The following is a 24460-nucleotide window of genomic DNA, read 5'->3' on the forward strand; positions in this document are numbered from 1 at the left end:
ATGATTGAGATCAGAGTGTATGCTTATAATCCATACAGTAAATGTGAATATTATGGAAGAACTGTCAGAACCAGTTACCTTTCTGACCCGTTAACCTGAGACCATACCCCAAATAAGCAGAACTTTTTAAGGAAACTCAATAAGGAGATCTACTTAAAATTCATAGCACAAAACCCACTCTTTAACACTGCATCCTTTCAGAAGCATTTTTGTCTGTTGTGCAGAGAGAGTTATTCTAATATACAGCCAGTACTAAACAGCAATTAACTCTTTAGTGTCTGATTAAACATCACAGTTAGTGTCACAAATTATAACCTGCAATTTTTGTTTAAGGACAGCTGGTGCTTCTGCAGTCAGACAGCTTTCCAATTCTTTGCAGGCACTCAAAAGTAGAAAACAGTCATAGCTCTCATTCCAGCTTAATGCTTTCCTTACACTTCAACGAATGTGTGGAGAAAAGGGCACTTGCATCCCTGCCTGTCTGCCTCAAAGACAGTTGCCTCCTTCTCAGCACAGTAACTTCATCTACCTAAGCACAACTTTTAATCTCCTTCAATATTAGAGTAATGGAGAAACTCTAAGGGAGGTCACTTGAAAAAGCACAATGTTAACTTATGGATGGGTATAAAACTTGTTGAAAGTTGGTATTCCTTACTTCAGTGGATTTTGAATAATGTCCTGAGTCTAGTCAAGCAAAACTCTTTTTAAAGTCATGGTTAAAATACAGACATATGTCCTTTTCCAGCGGCTTGAATTTTTTTATTACTACATTAAAGGTCAATGCAAGTACATTTTGTCTTTTTCACTTAACTAGAGCTATATTTGACCTAACTCTGCAATTGTCTCCCATAAGAAGAGAAAAGGACCATACATTTAAACAGACTATCACAGCCTGTTTTGCACTACAAATTAATTAGGTTAATGAAATGTAATGTAATAAGATAAAATTAAGATTCTCATTTCAACTGAAAATTTATAATTTTTTACAGATTTTCTCACTTATTTGAGCTATTAAAATTTTCTAATAGTAATTCAAGTGGCTGAGCTTTGGGAACTAAGACTGTATTTGGAAAATCAAAATCTCAACTACACTTTCATGTCACATATTTCCCTCTGCATATAGCATGCAAAGTTACTGAATGAAAGACAAGAAAAAAATATGTACAAGCTTTGAGCAAACTGAGTGGTAAGAGACATGCTGAAACTGAAGATTTAGAAATATATATCTGTTGCTTGTTTTCAAGAAGATTTACTGATAATTCTCCTTAGTATCAGTAGTTGCATCTGTCTTTACAGTCTGACCAGTGTTGCTCCAATGATAATCATCCTTCTGCTAGATGTTAATCAACCGCTTTTAAGATGACAAAAATTTACAGTTGATTAGACTACATAGCTGGATTGGTATTTCAGAAGTTTCTAGGAAGGGATTATTTTTTTGCTCAAATACCTCTAAATAAAGGATTCTGCAGTCTGAATATCCTTGGATTTTGAAAAGTGTTCACTGAAGCAGATAAAGCTAAGTTAAAGAAGCATTTAGTGCTTCAGCATGCCAGCTTCAATAATATCTGTTGTGTTCATATGTAAGCACCCCCATGCACACATTTCTCCCTTTTGCTGCAGTGTATGTCCCTATATAACACTGTGTATGCAGATTTAAAGTCTAAAGCCAGCCCTTGCTTTTCTGAGAACAGAGTTGAGACTGCTACGCTATTACCCTCAAAGCCAGTGTTGGCACAATTCAGTCATTAATGACAATTTTGTGTCCTTTCTCTGTGAAAGAGGGTTGGTTAATCTTCAGCTGGTTATGCTCAGCATTGCCTCAGTTTGTTCAGTATTCAGTTCAAATTTCAAAAAGCACAGTGATCAGACTTGATTGCCTCCTTAAAACAGATAAAACTGGCCAAAAGAGCAAGCTCCAAAAGAACCAAACCTTTCTATAAACCCATGCTGAAGATCAATGAGAACCTCAGCAGAATTCTGCATTAACAAAAACCTGGGCTACAGGGATATAAAATAAATCTGATCCTTTCCTCCCTACCCCTCATAAGGGCTCTGGCAGTCACGATAATCTTTTAACAAGGGAAAACAGAAAGTAACTTGATTCTACCCATTTTTACTAAAGACAGAAAGTTATCAGCAGCAAAGCAAAAAACTTTCCATAGAGTCCTGAGGTCTGTTCTTCCAAGGCAAAAAAATTTAAGGTGAACAAAACAGTAAGCAGCAAGAGCTGAGAAGCCAAAACCAGTGTTCTGAAAAGGACATATCGTTTAGGTTGCACAGTATCACACAAAAATAACTAATAGGGCTTAAGTAAGCAGTAGGTTATTTTCTAGCAGTAGGTTATTCCAGACCTACAGATTTACTTACCTATTGAGAATCTAGCTGGTAACACAAATATTAGACTAGAAGGATGACTGATGTGATCCAATAAAGCAACTGTAAAGAATATGAAGTTACCTCATGTTCACTTATTTCATGTTCTAACACACTCTTTTTTCAATACGCCAATAAATAAAACTTGATGTTTACAAATACAGAGCAATACATCAGAGTATTACAGAGTACTGCAAATATTGTTTGAATTTCGATTCTGTTGATTTGCCAGTTCTCAAGGCCATTAGGGACAAAGGGATTCCTTAATCACAACACACTTATACACTAATGCTTTCGTATAAACATAAACACTGAATCACAAAGCTCTTTCTTCTATTTCCCCAAACACAAATATCCAAAAACTTCAGTCCCACTATTTATTAGCTAGTAGAGCTTTAATCATCTAACCAGTATGGTTCTCTCAGCTCCCTTTACCTTTTTATAGACTAATAAAAAAAATTAAAACTTAAATAATCCATAAGAATGCAAACAAGTATAACATCTTATTTCTTACATGCTCATGAGTTTTTTATCTATTTAGCAGAACAGTAATCTGATCAAGTCTTATGAATTCCGATTCTATTAAATGGTTTTACCTTGGCTTTTACTAGATGAAAGAAAAGCAATATGTCTAGCAGATCAAGAAAGAAATTTTTATTCATTCGATCTTTTAGACAAAAAAACCAAAACATTCATTATCTCACCCTTTTACGGCTGTACCACTATTCCTGCTAAACTTTACAAAGCTATCCCTATCCTACTCAAGCTTTATTGTGTAAATAACAGTGGCTCAACACACTTTCCAGCAGAGATGTGAGTTTCCTGGCTAAGAAATCTGGAATGTTTCAGCAACTTCAGGCTAATGATCTCTCAAATGCACACTAATATGTTTGATAGAAGTCTCTCAGCATGTGTGCACAGAATGCTTAACATAAGAATAACACTACTGTGGGCAGGGCAAATCGCTGACACCATTTCAGACTGAGTTAGATGCTGGAGGCACAAATTAAAACTGAGCTTTCATTTCAGTGGGTTTTGACAGATGGAAGACTGCATCAAATCTCTAATTGTTTAAACTATTAGCTCATCTTTCCACCTGCATTATCTCTGGAAAGAGCTCAGCTGGAAGCCTGAAACAATTGCTCAAATACGGAATTCAGGAGTGTATATTATTCTAAGAAGAAAGTAAACTGTCTTTTTCAGATAGTCAAACAGTCTGTTTATTTGGCTGCAGAATTTGTAAATTGTTTATCTTTATTTTCACATTTTCCTCTCAGTTCTGGAAACTCAAAAAATAGCCTTTCAGCCTTCTCACAGAATCAATCAATCCATCAGGGACCACTGCCTTGGCCACTGGGAAGAAGAAAGTTGCATTGCAATTCACAGTGTGTTATGATGATCCCCATTTATCTCCAGTCCTTGTAAATGCCATGGCACATGCAGCTCTAAATTATGCCTGCTGGTCTCTTGACTTTCAGCTGCCTACAAAAAGAAAACCTTGTGTAAGGACCTGTAAAAAAAAATAAATTACATCACCTTCACAAACTCTCTTGAAATGCCTTTCTCAGTCATTTCACCCCCCTTGCCCCCCACCTTAGGACTAAAATACATTTTTCACTAAGCCAGCATCAATGCAGGACTCTGCCCTTTCATGTTACTCTCAGCAGCAATCAGCTCTAACTGTTGTTTTTAGAGAGAAGCACCTGTTATATGCTCAGCACTTCCAAGTACTAGAGAAGAACAGCCTTGGAACTTGTGGAGCTCACACTGTAAAAACAAACCAGAAAAATGGAACAGAAACAGCAAAAGTTGTGCATTTACATACAATTTAGCAAGAATGGCCGCTAGAAGGCAATGGGATTTTAAGGACAGAAGCTTTGCAAATGGTGGTAGGTATGAGTCATTTGGGTCTTAGAAAGCATAAAGAGAAAAAAAAAAGAATACATTGGGCCAAGAATTCCATTAAGGGGCTGGAGCATCTGCCATATACAGAGAAATGCAGATATCTGGGACTGGACATCTGGAGAAAAGGTTCAGAGGGATCTTAGTCAGTTTATAAATATCCATTGGGATGCAATGAAAAAGAGGCAGCCAGGCTCTTCTGTCCTGCCTATGGACTAAACAAGAAGGGATAGGCACAGATCAAAAAACAAGAAATGCAGAAACTCTTTTACCGTGCAGGTGGTCAAACACTGAAATAGGCTGCCAAGAGAAGTTGTGGCCTTTACATACGGAGATACCCAAAATCCAACTGCATGTGGTTCTGAACAACCCACTCTAGCTGACCCTTCATTAGAAGACCTAAGAGGGTTTTCTGTCTAATCTCAACAATTCATTGGTTCTTTGATAGATTTCTAAGAAATAGAAATAGATGATTCTAAGAAATAGAGATAGATTGGCACACAGATTAGTGACACTAGTGGAGAGAAAAAGACAAAATACCACACAAAATTTTCAAAGGATAAGTTAAGGAAAGGCAAAAAATCCCAACTCAGGAATTATGTAAAGATGTGAAAGTTAAATCCAATAGCAAAGGTCAAGTCAGTGAAGGAACTCAAAACACAACATAAAATAATTTACTGCCATTTACAAAAAGAGCAAACCTCCAGAAAAAAGTTGCTACCTTTGAAGTACTTGAGTCAGCCTTACAGATTATTTTCTTAGGCCAAGTTTTGATAGCATTTCACATACCAAGTAGTTCTTAAATCTACATATAGCAGTTAAGGAAAGATTGATCAGCAAACTTAATAGTTATTGTAATGCTTTAACCAAGTGAGTTAATCAGTGATATCAAGGTTGGAGGCAGCCTGGGATGCAATGTTCATGCACTAGTGAAGTTTACAGTCCTGAGGGATATGGGTCACAAAGAATAAAGTCAGGACACTAAATATTGGAAAGTAAGCTTCCAGCTCTTCAAAATGTCAACAGGACTCCCTGGGAAACTTCTCTAAAGGACAAGGGAACAGAAAACAGTTAGCAGATCTTTAAGGACATGTTCCATAAAGCACAAGAACAATCCCCAAGTGTAAAAATTCAAGAAAGGAAGGCAAGAGACCTTCATAGATGAGCAGAGACCTTCTGGTAAAGCTAAAGGGCAAGAAGGAAATGCACAGCCAGCGGAAGTATGGACACCTATCCTGGCAAGAACATAAGGACATGGTCAAATAGGGTTAGGGAGAAGGCTGAGGTATTCAACATTTTTCCTCCTAGACTTCAAAGGCAACCTTTTTTCCCCACACCTCCTAAGTGGATGTGCTGTAAGAGAGGGACTGGAGGAGCAAAGTCACTCCACCTGTAACCATGGATCAGGCCCAAAACCACCTGGGGAACTGGAACATGCATGGTCTATGGAATCTGAGGAGATCTATCCCAGAGACCTGAGGGAATTGGCTGATGTACTTGCCATAATATTTGAAAAGTCATAGCAGAGAGATGAAGATCCAGGTGCTGGAAAAAGGGAAACATTGCACCCATTTTTGAAAAAGGTAGAAAGAAGGACTCTGGGAACTACTAGCCTGTCAGCCTCATCTCTTTGCCTGGGAAATCATGGAACAGATTGTTCTGGAAGCTATGCTAAGGCACATGGAGGATAAGGACGTGATTTGAGATACATGGCATGGCTTGGTTTTACCAGGCCTTTAACAGGGTCTCTCACAACATCCCTCTCTCTAAATTAGAGATGGATTTAATAGCTGTACACCGGTAGAAGAGAAACTGGTTGGCTGGTCTCCCTCTCACCAGAGGGTGGTATTCCCTAGAGATCACCAGACCCTTGGGCATCAGTACAGCTTATTATCATCATCAGTAGCATAGCAGGACTGAGGTGGCCCTAAGCAAGACCCTCTGCAGATGACACCAAGCTGTGTGGTGATTGACATGCTTGAAGGACAGGATGCCATCCAGAGGGCATTGGACAAGCTAGAAAGTGTGCTCATGGGAATCAACAAGACAATGCAAAGTGCTGACCTAGGTGAAACAGTCCTTCGTATCAACACAGCTGGGGAATGAAGAGATTGAGAGCTTCTCTAAGGAGGACTTAATGGTACTGGTAGATGAAAAGCTGAACATGAGCCCACAGCATGCACTTGCACTAACTGCGTCCTGAGCTCTATCAAATGCAGTGTCATCAACAGACTGAGGGAGGAGATTCTGTCCCCCAGCTCTGCTGCAGTGAGACTGTACCTGGAGTTCTGCTTCCAGTTCTGGGGTCCTCAGCGCAGGAAATATATGCCCCTGTTAGAGATGGTCCAGAGGTGGGCCACAAAAATCATCAAATGAGAGAAGCACCTCTTCCAGGAAGAAGAGAGTTGAAGTTGTTCAGCTTTCAAGATAAGAAAGAGCTTTGGGAAGACCTTATTGCAACCCTTCACTGCTTAAGAAGGGCTTACGAGAAAAACAGGAACTGAATTTTTAGCAGCGCCTGTTGAATAGGACAAGCAGTAAGTTTAAAATCAAAAGAGGTTAAATTTTAACCAGATATTAGGAAGACATCTTTTATGATGAATGTGGTGACACAGTGGAACAGGTTGCCCAGGGGTTGGGAGATGCCCCATCCCTGGAAAAATTCAAGGTCAGGTTGGATGGGACTCGGAGCAGCCTGATCCAGTTGAAGAGGACCCTGCTTATTGCAGGGGGACTGGACCAGATGACCTTTTAAGATCCCTTCCAACCCAAACTATTCTATGATGCTAAGTGGATTATATAGAGAGGAAGTTATCAGTGAAAGTAAACATGACACATGAAACCAACCCTTCCACTCTGCAGTCAGAGATACACAAGAAAAAAAAAAAAAAAAAAAAAAGTCATGAAAAAGTGTGAATGTCCTCTGTATATCTCCTAAATCCACAAAGTAAACTGCATTTCATTTTTAGAAGTAACATAATGAAACTGCCAGATAACAATATCTGTACATAGAATAAAAACCATAATAGCATTTTCTACCCTCATGAACATTGGAAATTGCAAGTAAAAATGTATAAACTTAGCTCCAGCTCTAATAACAACCACATCTGGGCAGAATTCTTCTCTCTCAGCACTGAACACATAACTCTCAGAATTTCTCCATAATTTCACTGAGAATTATGCTTGCAGAAAGATCTAGAATCCATACAGATTTTATTATGTGACTTCTAATTATAAAATCTCTCTTTAGAAAAAGAAAAAATATTCTGAGATCTATCATTTTAACAGGTTATAAACAAGTCTCTATCAAAAAGTGTGAATGAATAGTTTTCAACAGCAACTCTTGACATTCTGGTTTTGATGCTGCATACTCAACCAATATTATTTTAAAAACTGACCTATTCTACTCTTCACTCCCTAGCAGCTGCCATTTCATCCAAAAATAGACTAATTATTTTCTATATGTTTCCATTCAGAGAGAACAGATCCAGTATTAATGAGTTATGGAGCAAAGTTGACTGACTATCTGTGTTGGAAACAAGCTGAATTATGTTTTAGATGAAATCTATACATTACAGACACTTCTTCATCGTGTATATAACCTGTACCTCATAATGTTTTAAAATAATCACTTATGTAACTCAGAGTTTGATATACCATAACAAATACGATTAGTTGGAGCAGAAAAGGAGGAGTAAGCCCCAAGTAAGTTATATCTGCCTACCTACCAGCATAACCCATGTCAAAATATTATTTAAAGACAGTCTGAAGACGACAGGCATGAATTTTTGCAATTTTCCAGTTTTTGCAGTATTTTGCCAAACACTTCGCTGTGACAGAAGACTTTAGGCCAGATGCATAAGAAAACTAGATCCATCAGTTTCTAGCTTTAACTGTCTTTCCCCAACCAGATGATAACCTCTGCTGAACCAGCTGTTGGCAACAGGAAGCAGGGTTTTATGTAGTCATATATGCAGGAAAAAAAAGAAGGGAGTGTCTGTTTGTCTGGTTCTCCCCCCAGATAAGATTTTTACCCCTGTGGTGTCTAGGAATGAGTAGACCTGACTGAGATGCAGGTGCTGGTCCAACAACTGTGTTAAGAAATACTGAGCCCAGCTCAATCCAGCCTGCTTTCTTTTTCAGTCTCCCCACATTGCAGCTCTGCTTCTTCATGCTGCTGTTTATGAGTCCACCTTTGCATTACTCAGCCAGTCTGACAGGTTGCCAGCAATCTACTGTTAAAGTAAAAGAAAATAAATGCCATATTTTAACTTTCATTACCTAGACCAAATCTGAATGGAACCTTAGTACACAAACAATTCTATACCATGTATTATCAATCCTAACAAGGGTGTCAATGCTAGCCACTTATGTGGCTCCTGGGAATGTGGAGGGCTGAAGAAGATATGTGAAATGCTTCTACACAAACACAGTTTGAATCCATTCCCCTTGTCCTGAAATGGTAACAGGGTCATAGCTTTCTAGCAGCACAGTGGCTTACAACTCCTCCTCTCTGCTGCCTATGCTGCATGCTCTGGTGTAAAGGCACCTCAGCTGGCCTGTCAGCCTTTAACTCCTTTGAGGTAATTCTCTGGTGCTTCCCTGTTGGTTTCTATAAAATTAAGAATCCCTGCTTTGTCTCTGTAGGACTGCAAGTGCATTCCAGTGTGGCCAGCATATTTCAGAGTCACTGGCAGAGGGTCCTCTTGCACGCTGTCCTTCTAACCTTCACTTCCCATCCCACAGCTCACCAGGCACAAACCTGATACTGTCCCCCTCCCCTACAACAACAAGTTTAAAAGCTCTGTCAATGGGCCCCTCTGGTTCCCAAGCAGCAACTCTCCCCCCAGAGAAAGGTGAGTCCTTTCTGGTACAAGCATGCCTGGTGCTGCGTAGACCATTCCATTGTCAAAAAACCCACAATTTTGGTGGTGATACCAGCCACAGAGGCACACAGTAATAGACTCAGCCCATCTGTTTCTTCCAGTGTTGCTGCCTTCAACTGGAAGCAAAGAGGAAATCATAACTTGTGCCTCAGAATCCCTTACTAAACATTCTAAGGCCTTGAAGTCTTTTTTTATTGTCTTTGGACTACACATTGCCACTTCATCACCTCCTACATGGAAAATCAGTGATAAGAAGTAGTCTCAGGACTGCTCCAGATTACAAAGTTTCCGGATGACATCCCTACCCAGGCCCCAGGAAGGCAGCAGACCTTTCTATGGGTTGGGCCTGACTGGCATATTGGGCCCTCTGCCCCTTTAGAAAGGAAACACTGCAACTCACTAAGCATAAGTTCAAACAAAACAATGGATCTATGAACGAAGTTAGACAAAGAAATTTTGGTTTCAAATCTTTTTCCAAAGAAGTTCACTAACATCATCAACCACAACACCGATTCCATCTCAGCAGTAGAAGCCAACCAGTCAATTGACAAGAATCAAAAAAAGAAAGCCCTCAGTCTGCTTCAATGCTGCGCCAGTAGACAAGGAGAAGCACATGATGGCAATGAATTAGAAACTATTGCAATCAAAAATGACAATTTATGTTATAATCCTATAGTTGTCCTAATTACAATGAAGTATTTTAACATAATGAAATTATACATGTCGAAACAGGTCAAGCATTCAAGAGCTGTCTTCTGCTTCATCTTGAAAAACAGACTTCTGCAGAGATCTTACAAAACTAAATTTCATTTTAAAGAACTGGTGAATTTTTTGCTGCTCACAGTCATCTGATATAATTAACAGAATCACAGAATAGGTAAGGCTGAGACCACAGGAGGTCAGCCAGTCCAACCTCCAGCAGGGCCATCCCAGAGCACACTGCACAGGATTGAGTCCAGAAGGTTATTAAATATCTTTGGTGAGGGAGACTCCACAGCCTCTCTGGGCAATCTGTTCCAGTGCTCAGTCACTCACACAGAAAAGTTTTTCCTCATGATCAGGTGGAAATTCCTGTGCATCAGTTTCTGCTCATTGCTTCTTGTCCTTGTCACTATTGAGAAGAGCCTGAAGAAGTGTTCGTCCTCTTGACATCCTTCCTTCAGATAGACAACTGAGAGGGGACCTCATCTGCTTCTCAAGGCTGAACAATCCCAGCTACCTCAGCCTTTCCTCATAAGAGAGATGCTCCAGTCCCTCAGTCATCTTTGTGGCCCTCCATTGAACCTGCTCCAGGAGCTCCATGTCTCTCCTGCCCTGAGGAGCTCAGAACTGGACACAGCACTCTAGGTAACACTCCAGGGCTGAGCAGAGGGGCAATAGTATGGACAGAGGATCACCTCCCTGCTGGCAATGCTTCTCCTAATGTCCCCCAGGATCCCACTGGCCTTCCTGGCCACAAGGACACTCTGCTGGCTCGTGGACAGTTTGTTGTTCACCAGGACCCACAGATCCTTCTCCACAGAGCCGCTTTACAGCTCAGCCCCCACCCTGTACTAGTGCAGGGGACTGTTCTTCCCCAGGTGACAGGACCCTGCCTTTCTTTGATGAATTTCAGGCAGTTTTTTCGTGCCCATCTCTCCATCCTCTCGAGGCATTCCTGAAGGGCTGCACAGCACTCTGCGGTACTAGCCACTGCTCCCAGCTTTGTGTTGTCACTGAACTTACTGAGGAGGCATCTGCCCTCTCATCCAAGTCACTCATTAACAAGAGAAACAATATTGGGTCCAGTATTGAACCCTAGGGGATACCAAAAGTGACAGGCCCCATCCAGACCCTGTACCACTGATTACATCCCTCTGTAATTTGGCAGTCAGTCAGTTCTCAATCCATCCAGTCCTTCCTGGACTAATTTATGAGGCTATTATGAAAAAGTGTCAAACGCCTTTCTGAAGTTGAGTAAGACAATATCCACTGCATTTCCTCATCCACCCAGGTAAGTTGTTTAACTGTAGAAGGCAATCAGGCTGGTCAAGGACTACTCCTGGTAATCTACTTGTTATCCATGTGGACAGAGATAGCCTTCAGAGTGAGGAGCTCCACCACCTTTGCAGGGATTGAGGTGAGGCTGACTAGTTGGTAAGTTTCCCAAGGTCCTCCTTCTTGCCTCTTCTGAAGGTGGGGTGACATTTGCTTTCTTCCAGTCCTCAGGCACGTCTCCTGATTGCCACAACCTTTCAAAGATGATCATGGTGGATCACCTACTTATGGTGTTCACTAGGTCTCTCAGCACTTGTGGGTGCGTCCCATCAGAGCCCACAGACTTGTAAATGTCAAGGAGTTCTCCAACCCAGTCTTCCCCAACAAAGGGAACGCCTTCCTTACAACACTCCTTTATCCAGGTTTCCTGTGTCAGAGATTTCTGAAGGCTGGTCTTGTCAGTGAAGATTGATGCAAGGAAGGCATTCAGTAACTCTCTCTTCCTTGTCCTCTGTTACCACAGTCCCCATTCTATTAATTCCAGATGTGTCATGGCTGTCCTCATTTCTACACACTCTGACAACTTCCCTATATTCATTCCAAGTGCCCTGACCCTGCTTCCAATCTCCTGTGTGCTTCCTGCTTACACTGGAGAAATGACACAAGTTCTTTATTCATCCACAGAGGCCTCTTGCCCACTTTGCCCAATTTCTTGCTCACTGGGATACATCATTCTTGAGCCTCTCAGAAGTGATCCTTAAAATCAACTAGCTGTCCTGGACCCCTCCTCCCCATAGGATCTGTTCCCATAGGATTCTCCCAAGAAAACCCCTAAAGAGGCTAAAGTTTCCTCAAGGCCATGCTTACTACCTTACTTGCTGTCCTGCCTCCTTCTTGCTCAATACTGAATTCCACAATCTCATGGTCACAACAGCCAAGGCTCCCCCTAACCTTTACATCTCCAACAAGGCCTTCCATGTTAGCTGTAGTAAGGTTAAACAGCACACCATTCCTTGTGGAATCCTCCACTACCTGTCACACTCCACTGAGGTGCTGAGAAGCAATGAAATGAATTTGCATTTTTAAAAGGTTAACTGAATTCCCTACATCACTTTGAAAATTTCAGTTAGCTAAAGCAATTGTATAACTTCACATTGCAAAACACAGAAAACCAAAGCCATCCCAAAAAGACAACATTATGCCTAAGTTCAGCTCTGCTAACAATTTGGCCAAGTTTATATTTATTTATTTTCTAAATGGCAAAGCTGCTTCCTTAAGGAAAATTTATTACCTTCCTAAGAAAGAATGAAAAACATAGGGTAACATGACTGCAAAGCACATGTTAAGTAATTTAAAACTTAAAATATCATTGTTTTGTAATACAATATAATATTAATTTGTAGGATTCTTACACTGGTTTCAAGATACTGATTCAATTTTAAGATAAAATTCAGGTCAGCTTATATACACTTTAGGTGGATTCAATAAACTCAAGAGTGACTCAGAAAAATTCCTATAACTTCTGTCCTGCTTTAAAACCTGGACTTTTCTTGTATGATTCCTTCTTTGTTGGGCAGACACAAACCATTGGATCCAAACCTTTCAGATCACTTACCGCAGTAGGCTTCACAACTAAATTTTAAAAAATTGTATCAGGGTCACTATGGAACAAGGCCCTCATGCTTTCCTGCAAAGGCAATTCAGTTGTCATGAAATATGTCCTTTTCATGTCTGTTTGAGGTTTTCAAGAAGAATTTTAAGAATGATAAGATTTCATTGCAGAAGTGAAATCCTTAGCAGTGTGGCACCGCTAATCGGAAATATTCCATTTTTTTCTTATATTGACATTGTTATACCCTGGATTTTAATACTCAAAAAAGCAATTAACTTAGTTTTATTTACCTGGAACAAAACAGTAAAAAAATTGGCTCATTTCCAATCCATTTTATGTCAACAGAGGCTAAATCAGCAAATGTGTAATCTCATTCTTTAACGGTATACAAGAAATCAATGTGTTAAAATCAAGTGTTAGGATCAGCACTTAACATCAATTGCATTATTGAATCAATACAGAACAATGCTACTTAGATTTAATACCGTTTTCAGTACAAACTTCATAAATAAAGAATAATTATTTAAGTTAAAAGGCCTAAATAGTTGTAGAAATACATTTTTAGGATGTTTGGGAAATTTTCCAAAGAACGCAGCTTCCATGATGTTTATGAACAGTCAGTAACAAATATTCAATTCTACTTGACCCCTTAAAGCTCCCAAATAGTTGCTGCTTCCATCCAGACACCATAGAAAGACCATTGCAAAGGAGAACCAGTGGACAAATAGCTCACCTACCTTTTAAGTGCTAGAATGGGAATGGGGCATCAGCAGAGCCAATGGGATTTGTTTCAAGAATACTTTCAAAGAAAATCAGGTTCAACATAAAAACTAAATACTTTAACAGAATGAAATATTGAATGTTGAAATACCCTGATGCTATTAGAGAAAGATTTTTAAGGTATTGACAGTCTTTGTTTGAAGTCTAACAAAGACTGTCAATAAGTCTCTCTTTTACTCTCTTCTGACAAAAAACACTGAAAAAACCACAAATGATATACCAGTTTCTAGTCAGTGTAAACTTTCTTAAAATGTCAGAATTATGTTGGTTTAGCTATGCTTGATATATATCCTCCAACACAGTTCCTTTGTCCTGAAAGAGTAAATCACTTGGCTTTAATTTTTGATATTTTATTACAGGTTGAGGCTTCCAAATAAAATATAAGCAAACACTTCTGAAAACAGGCTAGGAAGAAAAGCACTTTATCTACAGAGAAGAAACTGAAAGCAGATAGGTAACACAAATTAGAGAGGAAAAAAACAGACTTACCTTTGAACACTGTTTATGATTCTGGCACCAAGCAAGTGACCCATTGTTCTGAAAGACAAAGGAAACATAAACGAATATTAGTATTTCTTTCAGGCTAGACATATTCACCCTAACATACTTAAATGGAATATACCATCCAGTTCTGCTTAGACACTGATGTTGTGCCACAACATAAGTACCAATCCTGACTCCAAGTTCCTTTTGTGGAGTTCAAGGCTCACACAAGCGTAAAGTGAGCCTAAAAAAGTTAGGAAAGCATTTCAAAAGGCAAGTTTGATGGAAAACTGACCAAAGTCATCTTTTAGTCATCTTTGTAAACACTTGCTGTCTAGAATTTCTAAGTAGTAGACAAAAGGTAACACTTGCATTTTAAAAATTTATATGGATTAATAGTGATTTATGAAAAGTCCATTAGTTGTATTTCAATATCACACAACATTTAAAATAGTCAAGCAAAGATAATGAACAACCTTTAAGTAAATGGAAAATTCAATTAAATCCAACGTAAGTTTTCCAAAAGTCACCTGTACCAGTTCTATTTTATATTTTTGATAACAAAGTCCAAGTTAAGAAAACAGTACAGCTCTGATTTGTCCTGACTGCAGTTAAACAACCAATACAGTATAACATGCAAAATAACAAATTAAGCTAAAAGAAAAGAAAACATTATGAAAAGAGAAAGAAGTATGAAACGGGCACAGGGACAAATGGCAACTTGCTGTTTTTCTAGAGACATTTCTGAAAAGTCCATTTTGGAAACAGTATTTCCTGGTTAAAAAAACCTCACAGTTCACAAGTGTATGTTTTTGGTGTTAAAAGATGAAGCAAAATAATAATTTACTTTCTGTATAGTGGAAGATTGAAACAACATCAGGAAGACCTAAATGACTGAACACAAGAAATGGGGTACAAATTCTGCAACACATCCTAAGCCGACATACATAAGTCATTATATGTCTTATTTTATGTATGCACTTCTTCCATCATTTAGAAGTCCATACTCTGGAAACAAAATGGATGAAGATTCTGGTAAATTTATTGTTCTGCATTGGACTAAAATTGTCAGTCTATGAGGGAATAAACAGACACTCTTTCATAGGAATTAGACCAGGTATTCCCGCAGGGAATGTAACTGCAGTATACTATCACTGTTGGCATCAACTAAAGATCTGGAAAACAGTTTCCAAGGAGGAGAAATGCACATAGGGCAGAATCAAAAGTACATGTATAGTAGCACCATACCTTTTTCTCTCTCTCCTTAATTTTTCTTTTTTTATTAAAGAGTGCAAATAATGGAATAATATATGTATGTTACATATGTTGGTTTCATCTGGCATGATTTCCTTCACAGTAGCTAGTATGGTGTGATGTTTTGGATTTGTGCTGGAAGTAGTGTTGGTAACACAGGGATGTTTTTGTTACTGCTCAGCAGTGCTTACATAGAGCACCAAGGCCTTTTCTGCTCCTCACCCCATCTCACCAGTGCACAAGGAGTTGAGAGGGGACACAGCTGTGACAGATGATCCCAAGATCCCAACTGACCAAAAGTATATTCCATACAATATGGTATCATACGCAACATATAATGGCAAGGGCAGGAGGAGGAAGAGATGGGTATTTGGAGCGATGGCATTTGTCTTCCCAAATCACCACTATGCATTGCAAAGAGGATGGCTCAACATCTGCCTATTTGAAACAGTGAAATAGCTCCTTGCTTTGTTTGTGTGCGTGGCTTTTGCTTCACCTATTAAGCTGGCTTTTTCACAACCCATGATGTTTTTCTATCTTTACTGTTCCGATACTCTCCCCAGTCCCAGCCACAGGTCAACTGAGTGAACACATGTCAAGCTTAGTTGCCAGCTGGCTCTTATCCACAACAATAGATAACTTTTTATGTATAAAACTCACATAGATAAAGTAAAAACTATTCTGTCAATGTACAATTCAGAAGGAGAAATAGATACATTAGAATCATTGTAATGGAGACAACCACAATAGTTTTTCAAAACAGCAGCATTGTGCTCTGATCTCAGCAAAGTTTGTAAGCTTGAATACAGTGATTTGCTACCACAACTATGAAGCCTATGCTTTGAAGCTATGTCTCTCTTTGTGAATGTTTAGAAATTCCATGTTTATGCATGTCTTCATACAAGTGTGACATGTCCACAAAAGCTTTCATGATGTGGCCAGCAGGTCAAGGGAGAGGATCATCCTCCTTTAATCTGCTCTCATGAGCCACACATGGAGAACTGCACGCAGTTCTGGGTTCCTCAGGACAAGAAAGTCAAGGACCTGTTGGAGCAGGTCCAGAGAAGAGCCACAAAAATAATCTGAAGACTAGAGCACCTTTCAATAAAGGCTGAGACACTTGGGGCTGCTCAGCCTGGAGAAGAGAATGCTCCAGAGACACCTTATTGCAGCCTTTCATTATATAAAGGGAGCTTACAAGAAAGACAGAGAGACCAAGGCCTGTAGTGACAGAACAAAGGGCAACAGATGAAAACAGAAAGGGTAGATTTAGATTGGATCTAAAAAAGAAACTTTTCATGTCAGGGGTAGTGAAATACTGAAACAGGTCGCCCAGAGAAGTGGTGGATGCTCCATCACTGGAACTGTTGAATGACCAACATGATCTGATGGAATATCCCAGGGCAGAAGGGATGGACTAGATGACCTTTAAAGATCCCTTCCAACACCCACCATTTTGTGACTTCAGCCATCTCCATAGTTAGAATTACAGAATGGTTTGGCTTTCACCACAACTCTTAATCTGAACATCACAAAATTTATATGTCTTTTTTTCATATGAACTGAAATGCTAACAATTCCTACTCCTGTACTACCAAGGAAGCTATCAGGATAATAAACATAAAGACATATCCACTCTTTTCCACTTATTTGCAGTTCTTTAGGAGCATTTTAAAACCATCAGCTCATACCATTTAACTTCAATATTTTATGAATATTTATTTTACCTTCCAGCAGATTACAATGGAATACTACTTGATTTTATAATACCATTTTTATCTGTCATTACTGTAAAAATTAGCTAAAATTGACATTCGCTAGCATAAGATTAGCTAATTATGAGCACAATCTCAGGTCTAACCCCTCTGAAAAGAGACATAAATAAAAGAAATAAAACTTTAGAATAGCTGTAAATAACATAAGCTAGTGGGAATTCTTTAGTATTACTCTCAATGTTGTATTAGGATTTATTATTTCCATTTACAAATCTAGCCAGCAGCAATGTTAAAACAATATTTTATGTGCTAGTTTCAATTTATCCCCCTTTCTTCTTCACATAAAATGTGACAGAAGTAGCTGATTGCAAAAACAGATCAGTAGCAGCTCACCACTTTGTTTCAGTTACGCTGCTACTTTCCACTGAACTAGAAAAAGCACCTCTGCCTTTAAATTATATGTTACTTGGGACAATAAAGCTATAAATGCCCAGATGCGTGGTTCCCCTACATGATAATTTCAACATCTGCAACTGTTTTCATTTCTCTACTGAAAATTACTAGTACTTGAGTTAAAAAGGAAGTCTATCAAAATGTAAAAATGTTGTTTAGCAACTTTAACTTCTACAAACTAACATGATGTGAATGATCTTTCACTGTATAAGGAAAAACAAATCCTACATGCTTCCTTTGAACAGCAAGGTATCAGAGCAAATTACAAAATGAAGGCTCTCCTCCACTCTGTATCTTAGCATACAGTTAATCACAAACATTCTGTGATTATTGCTCATGCCAGTGTATCTGGCTGAAACCATAATTTCAAATTATCAGAAATTTGTGTTTCATCTGTAGCAGTTTATATGCTCTCACATTCCATTCTCAGTTCCCTCATGTCTGTTTTTCTTCAAACCCAATTCTGACTTGACTTAATGCTGGTGAGAGTTTTGACTTCGTCTTTAGTGGTGGCTTCAATCTGCAATGCAGGAATGGCCTCAAGGAAGAGTTAAACACCACTGTTCCTACCCATTCATAAGCCTTGCACAGAGTATCTTCACGGTAACCCTGAAGCATCTTAATCTGCATACTGAAGAGAGCAAACTGCACTCAACAGGGTGAACCCCAAGTATCCCATCTTCCCAGGCCTGACACATCACATGAAACTAAAGCAGTCTCCAACAGCATACAGGACATGGATTAGAGGAACTCAGGTCACCACCTGAGCCCCACACACTTTCAATCTGCCAGGAAGGAAATGCTAGACAAACCAAGAATCAGACCTTCAAAGACCAGGGCTGTTTTACATGCATAAGTAAAAGAGTTTACAAAAGCAAAAACAGGAGGGGGAAGAAAAAAAGAGAAAACTAAAACAAAACAATAGATAAATATTACAAGACTCATAGGATTACAAGATCATACTACAAGATTCATTTCAGCAAGTATTTGTGTACACTTGCTTTCCTCTGGTAAACCACAAGTGCCCCTGGTCCTAAACAGTTAAGACAAATGTCTATATTTTGTGCCTTGAAGAAAAGAAAGCTGTGCTGCGTCTCTTGTAAGGAAATAATACATGTCGCGAAGCAAGAAAAATCAATCATCTTCTATATACAGCAGGCCTCACGGGGAAAAAAAGTTAATAACATTCACAAGCAAGTACAAACTGGTCTTTAATTGGAACAATGGCAAAAAAAAAGGTATAAAATTACTAAATTTTGCATCCCTGTCCATAATTATGTTAGGAGATACAACCCTTCTTTTGAAATGGCAGAGATGGGCTATGAAAATTAACTAGCCACTTAATCTGCTATGACAGTAGCTGTATACCTATTATCAGTTTTGCAAGTCTCTTCTTCCCTGTCCAATCTTCAATCCACATTTGTGTGAAACCATTGTTTCTCAGAAGTGGCCTCTCCTGACAGCCTCACTGATTATTTCAAAATTACAAAAAAGCACAGAAATAAAGCTTTCAAATAACAGTACCCACTGAAGTAAAACAGAACATTTGGGTAGACAAATCAATAACTGCTGCAATGATGAATTTAAAGAGAACCTCCCTATATACATTTTCCTTACCCTTTCAAAAAATCTGAACAGCATGAAATTAAAAGTAACAGTAAAGTATAATTTATGTTCGACATGCATTTCCTGACTGCATGTTCAAAATGACACAAATTAATACAGGGACTTATTTATGTCAGTGCTGTGCGTCCCCAGGCCCAGCTCTGAAATGTGGAACTAAGGTGCAAAACGAAATCAACAAATTCAAACTAGGCTTCCCAACTCCCAAATCAAAAGTATGCACTTAAGAATGAATTTCAGTAAAGTCTGTACACTTAGTGGGGAGAGATATCAAAACAAACAGATTGAAAATGCCAAAGAAAAAATTATTTGCAAAAGCCCTTCTGTCAAGATTACACACAAACGTAGTAAATGTATGGGCTAGGGAACCATAGTACCACCACTCCTGGATTCTGGTATTTAGTTATCCTTTTGCGTAGAAATGACTGGAACATATTTTTCTTTGAAAATAAGGCAGGAAAATGAAAAGAGAATACCCTGTTATACAACACTATGAACACCTGCCCCAGAAGTTACAGCAAATTTATGCCCTTATGCACCTTGAGATAACTCAGCAGCAGGCTAGAGTGAAGACAAACTTGGCTAGTGAAACCAATTTACTCCGTAGAAATGAACAGGAGAAACATGGAGCTGGAGGTGGTGAAAGTCATAAAGCTCAATAGCAAGGTCCACCTCAGAATCAAGACTGGCTCTTTCAAGGACAAATTATGCAAACATATTTTTAGCATTGTTTCTATTACATGCTTGTCCAGGGTATCTCAAGTTTGAAGACCATCTACTGCAGAAGCCATGGATAGAAAAAGAACAGTAGGAGATGAAAACATCCATAAAATACAACAAAATAGCAGTAATATTCTGGTTCCTTGGCTTCCATTCAGGAAAGAAAGGAAGGAAATACAAACAACTGAAATTAGTACATTTTGCTCTTTTTATAGTTTCTGATTTCATTGTACATTATATTTTACAGAAATAATTCCTTAATAAGGGATTTCTCTTGTTGTATAATGGTTCTAATAAAGAATGAAACTGAAAAAAAGTAAGCATGGACAAATAATAAATTGAATGTTACTATGTAGCTTTGAGCCATTTCCATCTGTCCTGTCAGTAGATCCCAGGAGGAAAAGATCAGCACCTTCCTCTCCACTTCCCCTTTTCAGATAGAGAGCAATGAGGTCACCCTTCAGCCTCCTCCTCTCCAAACTAGACAAGCCCGAAGTCCTCAGCCACACCTCTCAGGACATGTTTTCCAGCCCTGTCACTGGTTTTGTTGCCCTCCTCTGGATGCATTCACATCCTTATTAAATCATGGGGCCCAGAACTGCCCACAGCACTCCAGGAGAGGCCACAGCAATGCTGAATACAGCGGGATAATCACCATTTTGAGCAGCTGGTGGTGCTGTGTTTGATGCACTCCAGGATGGGGTTTGCCCTCTGGGCTGCTTTGGCACTCTGCTGATTCCTATTCAGCCTGATGCTGACCATCACCCCAGATCCTTTTCTGCAGGGCTCCTCTCCAGCTCCTCCTCTGCCAGTTTATACTTGTGCTCAGCATGATGCAGAATCCAACATTTTTTACTAGTTAAATTTCATCCCATTAAACATTGCCCAGTACTCTAACCTATCTAGGTCCCTATGCAAGACCTCTCAGCCCTCCCAAGAGTAACCAGCATCTCCCAATTTGGTATCATCAGCAAACTTGCACTAATGGTGGATTCACCTGCTGTATCCAGAGCACTAATAAATGTATTGAACAGGGCTGGCTCTAGAACTGAACCCTGATGACCAGCATCACCCAGATGTGGCCCCGTTCCCTAAAACCCTTTGAGCCCTGACCTTCAACCACCAGCACACCATGAACCCACTCACCCCACAGTGCCCCTGGCATTCCCTGGCTCATCTTTTGCCATGCCTGAGGCTGTTGATGACCCTGTCACCAGCACCCAGCTCTGCCCAGCCCATGCCACCCCCTTGGGGCTGCTTCTTTCAGAGAGGCCATAGCCTGAAATGAGTTCACCCCCAGCCCCTGGCTTTCCACGCCCTGGGAGCCAGCCCCTGCTGAGACTGACAGCACAAGACTTTGCTCCAGAGTCTGTAATAACATCTTCATTTATTCCTGATGTGTAAGTCCTTACACTTTATTCTAGTTAGCAAAAGCACAAAGCAAAATTTCAACACCAAAACCAACTAAAGATCACCCAAACAAGACAAAACAAAAAAGTATAAAAAACCTACCAGAAAAAAAAAAATTCTGCATAGAACTCTAAAGTGAGAAAAAGAGGATCAAACAGCATTTAGCACATATTAGTCACACTGTTTATTACTATCAGATAACTTTATGACTGTGTTATATAAACACATGTAGAAATTCAGCATTAAGCTTAACTATGTACATATTTTTCCTCTGCCATCTTACAACTATACGTAACTCTTTAAAAAATAATAATAATAAAGAAAACCACCACATTGAACAAGAGTATCCCAAAAAAAAGAAGCTGAGGGCAAGAACACATTTTGCAACAAACACCTAAAGTTATTCTGTTACTGTAACTAACCAGTGATTCCACACAACTAAATCAAATGTACAACTCCCTCAGAGGAAGCCATTTTTATACCACAGATGTTCAAACCATAGAAAAGTCAATGCTGGTTACTGGTTAACCCAGAGTAATTAAGTTAAAGAGATGACTGAATGTAAGAAATACTTATAAAACTGATCAGCTTAAAAATTCATTCTCTGACACAACTGCAGTTTGCAAATATAAACCAAAATTAAACTAGCATGGGTCACAGTGTGACTCACACTGCCATCTAATTTTAAACAACTGGATTTAACACTAGAAAATGGAAATCACAAATAATTTTTAGAAAGTATTAGTCAGGTTTTCTTTTGGATTTACACTGACACTGCCATCATCTGTTATGTGCTAGCTCCTATCACAATGCTATGGTGGGTCCTTCTGTAGATGATTGTCTACAAATAGAACTATATTGACCTAAACTTTGCACTGATATTTCCTAAACAGTTCATACGAAGTCAACCTTTACCGCTGTTACAGACCAAAACATTATAAGCCACAACTTTACATAGACCAAAAACAGAATTAAAAAAAAAATAGACCAGAGTAGTCAAAAAAGAAATTAAGCAAAATCAGCAACCATCAGCTAAACCATGAAACACAACACTATTTGTTCCCTGGCTGTCATCATTAGCAGGTTCCTAGAAACACAATCCTCAAAATCCAAAGACCACTACAAATGGAACAGGAAAAACATCGGTAGTTTTGAAAACAGACCATTTATTGCTTGGATTAAATTTTCATCTCTAAGTATGGGACACCTTTCCTCTTTTTAGAGTGCTGTCTTCTCAAATGCACAGAAAGATTACTAGATAAACACAAGCTGTAAAAACAAATGAGCCACAGGAATCCTTGTGTCTCCACACACTTGTGAGTTATGACTGCCTTCTTGTGGTTTCACAGACTTCACTCTTACCACTTCTAAGACTGATCTCAACTGAGGTCTTATTCTATTTAGCAGAAGTTTTTACCAATCTGTAAAAGAATCCAGATGAAATAAACTTCACTTCTCCATGCAACAGGAGGAATTAAATACACTGCCTAATTAAATACACTAACTTGAAGATATTAAAGTTACATATTGAATCTCAATGTATATTTGGGCCAAATTTCAAACACATTTTTGGGGATTAAGAATCCAGTTGAAGTGAACAGAAACTAGTTTAATAGCATTAATATAAGAAGTAAAAGCTAGTTTGCCGACTACTTGTTTGTAAGCTCTGTTTCAAAATCCCCACCCTTCCAAAATGCTAATGCACCTCTTGTGTCATAAACTAGACTTGTGCAGTTATGAGATAATAAAAGTACATGCTGGCTCAAGGATGGGACAGAAGTGTAGCATTAGGAAATTAACACCCAAAAAAAGAACAAAAATTAATCCTAAACATATAATGCTTACTTGTGTAAAATACAATATAAATGTAGACATACACAACCTACTTTGTATTTGAAAAAAATATAACTGGTTCATAATATACTGTAGGGGTCAATGTTTCAGAAATGTTTGCATGCCGCTGTGAATACCGATTTTATAATGAAAACTATAATCCATTCTGTACAATTATAAGATTACTGGTTAGTTGGGTGACTCCCAACAGCATGTGATGTGGTATGTTTATCACAGGCTGCATTTGCCTCCGCTGCCTACAACAGAGCATGCCAAAATCAGCAACAAACTCCCAAGTGAACCACAGAAACACATCTATTGAGCAAAACACTGGTCGTGATGGGCTTGAAGTACGTACTACACATATTTCAACTTTCTCCTTTCCTTCAACTAATTCTAGTCAGGTCCCATAGACACAAGGCCTATTACTTGCTGAAGCACATTAGATCCCCTTGGATTGTTCTCTCCCAGTTAGTTTAGTCCATGAGTCCATTGGATGAACTCTCAGACTGATCCATGATGTAAAAGGAAAGATGATGATGATAATTAAGACACTCACTTCCAAAGCAAACTCTGATCCATATTAAAACACTAATATGTAGATAGATGCATTTCAGGCATTTCTAACATCTCCCAAATACACAAAAGTAGTAATTCAGTTCTTCCTATTAGACTAAATTTTCCCCAAAAACTACACTGTTTCAGGGCCAGTCAGAGCAACACTCCTTTCTGGACTTGCAAAATATTTAAGGTTCTGTTGTCTGACACCCTTAAGAAACCACACACACAAAGAATAACAACCATGCATTTTTTAATTAACTAAAATGTCCATTACAAATAGTCTAACCACAAACTACACAAACTTGTAGTCCCTGCATGTTGCATTGTTGTGGAGTAATTTCCTTTTACAAAAACTGCTAAATGCAGTGTACTGTACTACCTACTGGCCATGTGATGTTTCATTGCATTTTCTCCTGGCATGTATGAGAGGGACATATGTATATAATACACCTGTAACTTCAGCAAGGGTATGGATACACACCTGTCCTTCAAACTTAGTAGCTCTTCAGCAGTCATGTTACTATGACTCAGCCAGGTACCATCAAGCTCTATGTTCACATTCTTGGGCTTAACATACTATTTATTTCAGTGTGAAACAGTAAAGGTTAGAAGACTTTCAGAAAGCTGTGAAAGCAGGCCTCAGAAACAGAAAGGGCAGAGTTTAGAGTCAGCTGCAGATGCAAAATCTAAAACTAGAAAAGATACAATAAGCATATCAAGCAAGGACATGAAACAATAGTTTGAGTTTTTAGGCCTGATCAGGACAGACCTTAAGACTGCAGAAAAATATGCCTAGCAAGATAATAGGTGGTTTTAAGCTTAATAATGGAGTATTGTGCATTGTTAATAGAAAGCATATAAGCAAGCATCGTTTGAAG

General features: G+C 38.9%; 1 protein-coding gene across 1 annotated transcript in view; it reads right to left on the reverse strand.

The window, feature by feature from the left end:
* The window catches only part of ANOS1 (anosmin 1), a 130702-nt gene that overhangs the window by 91714 nt on the left and 14528 nt on the right, over positions 1-24460 (reverse strand). Inside the window, exon 2 of the mRNA XM_066313846.1 lies at positions 14020-14067. Within this exon, the coding sequence (XP_066169943.1) occupies positions 14020-14067 (48 nt within the window). The remainder of the gene's footprint in view (positions 1-14019; positions 14068-24460) is intronic.

This window comes from Sylvia atricapilla, chromosome 2 (genome assembly GCF_009819655.1).
Source record: "Sylvia atricapilla isolate bSylAtr1 chromosome 2, bSylAtr1.pri, whole genome shotgun sequence".
Taxonomy (NCBI): Eukaryota; Metazoa; Chordata; class Aves; order Passeriformes; family Sylviidae; genus Sylvia; species Sylvia atricapilla.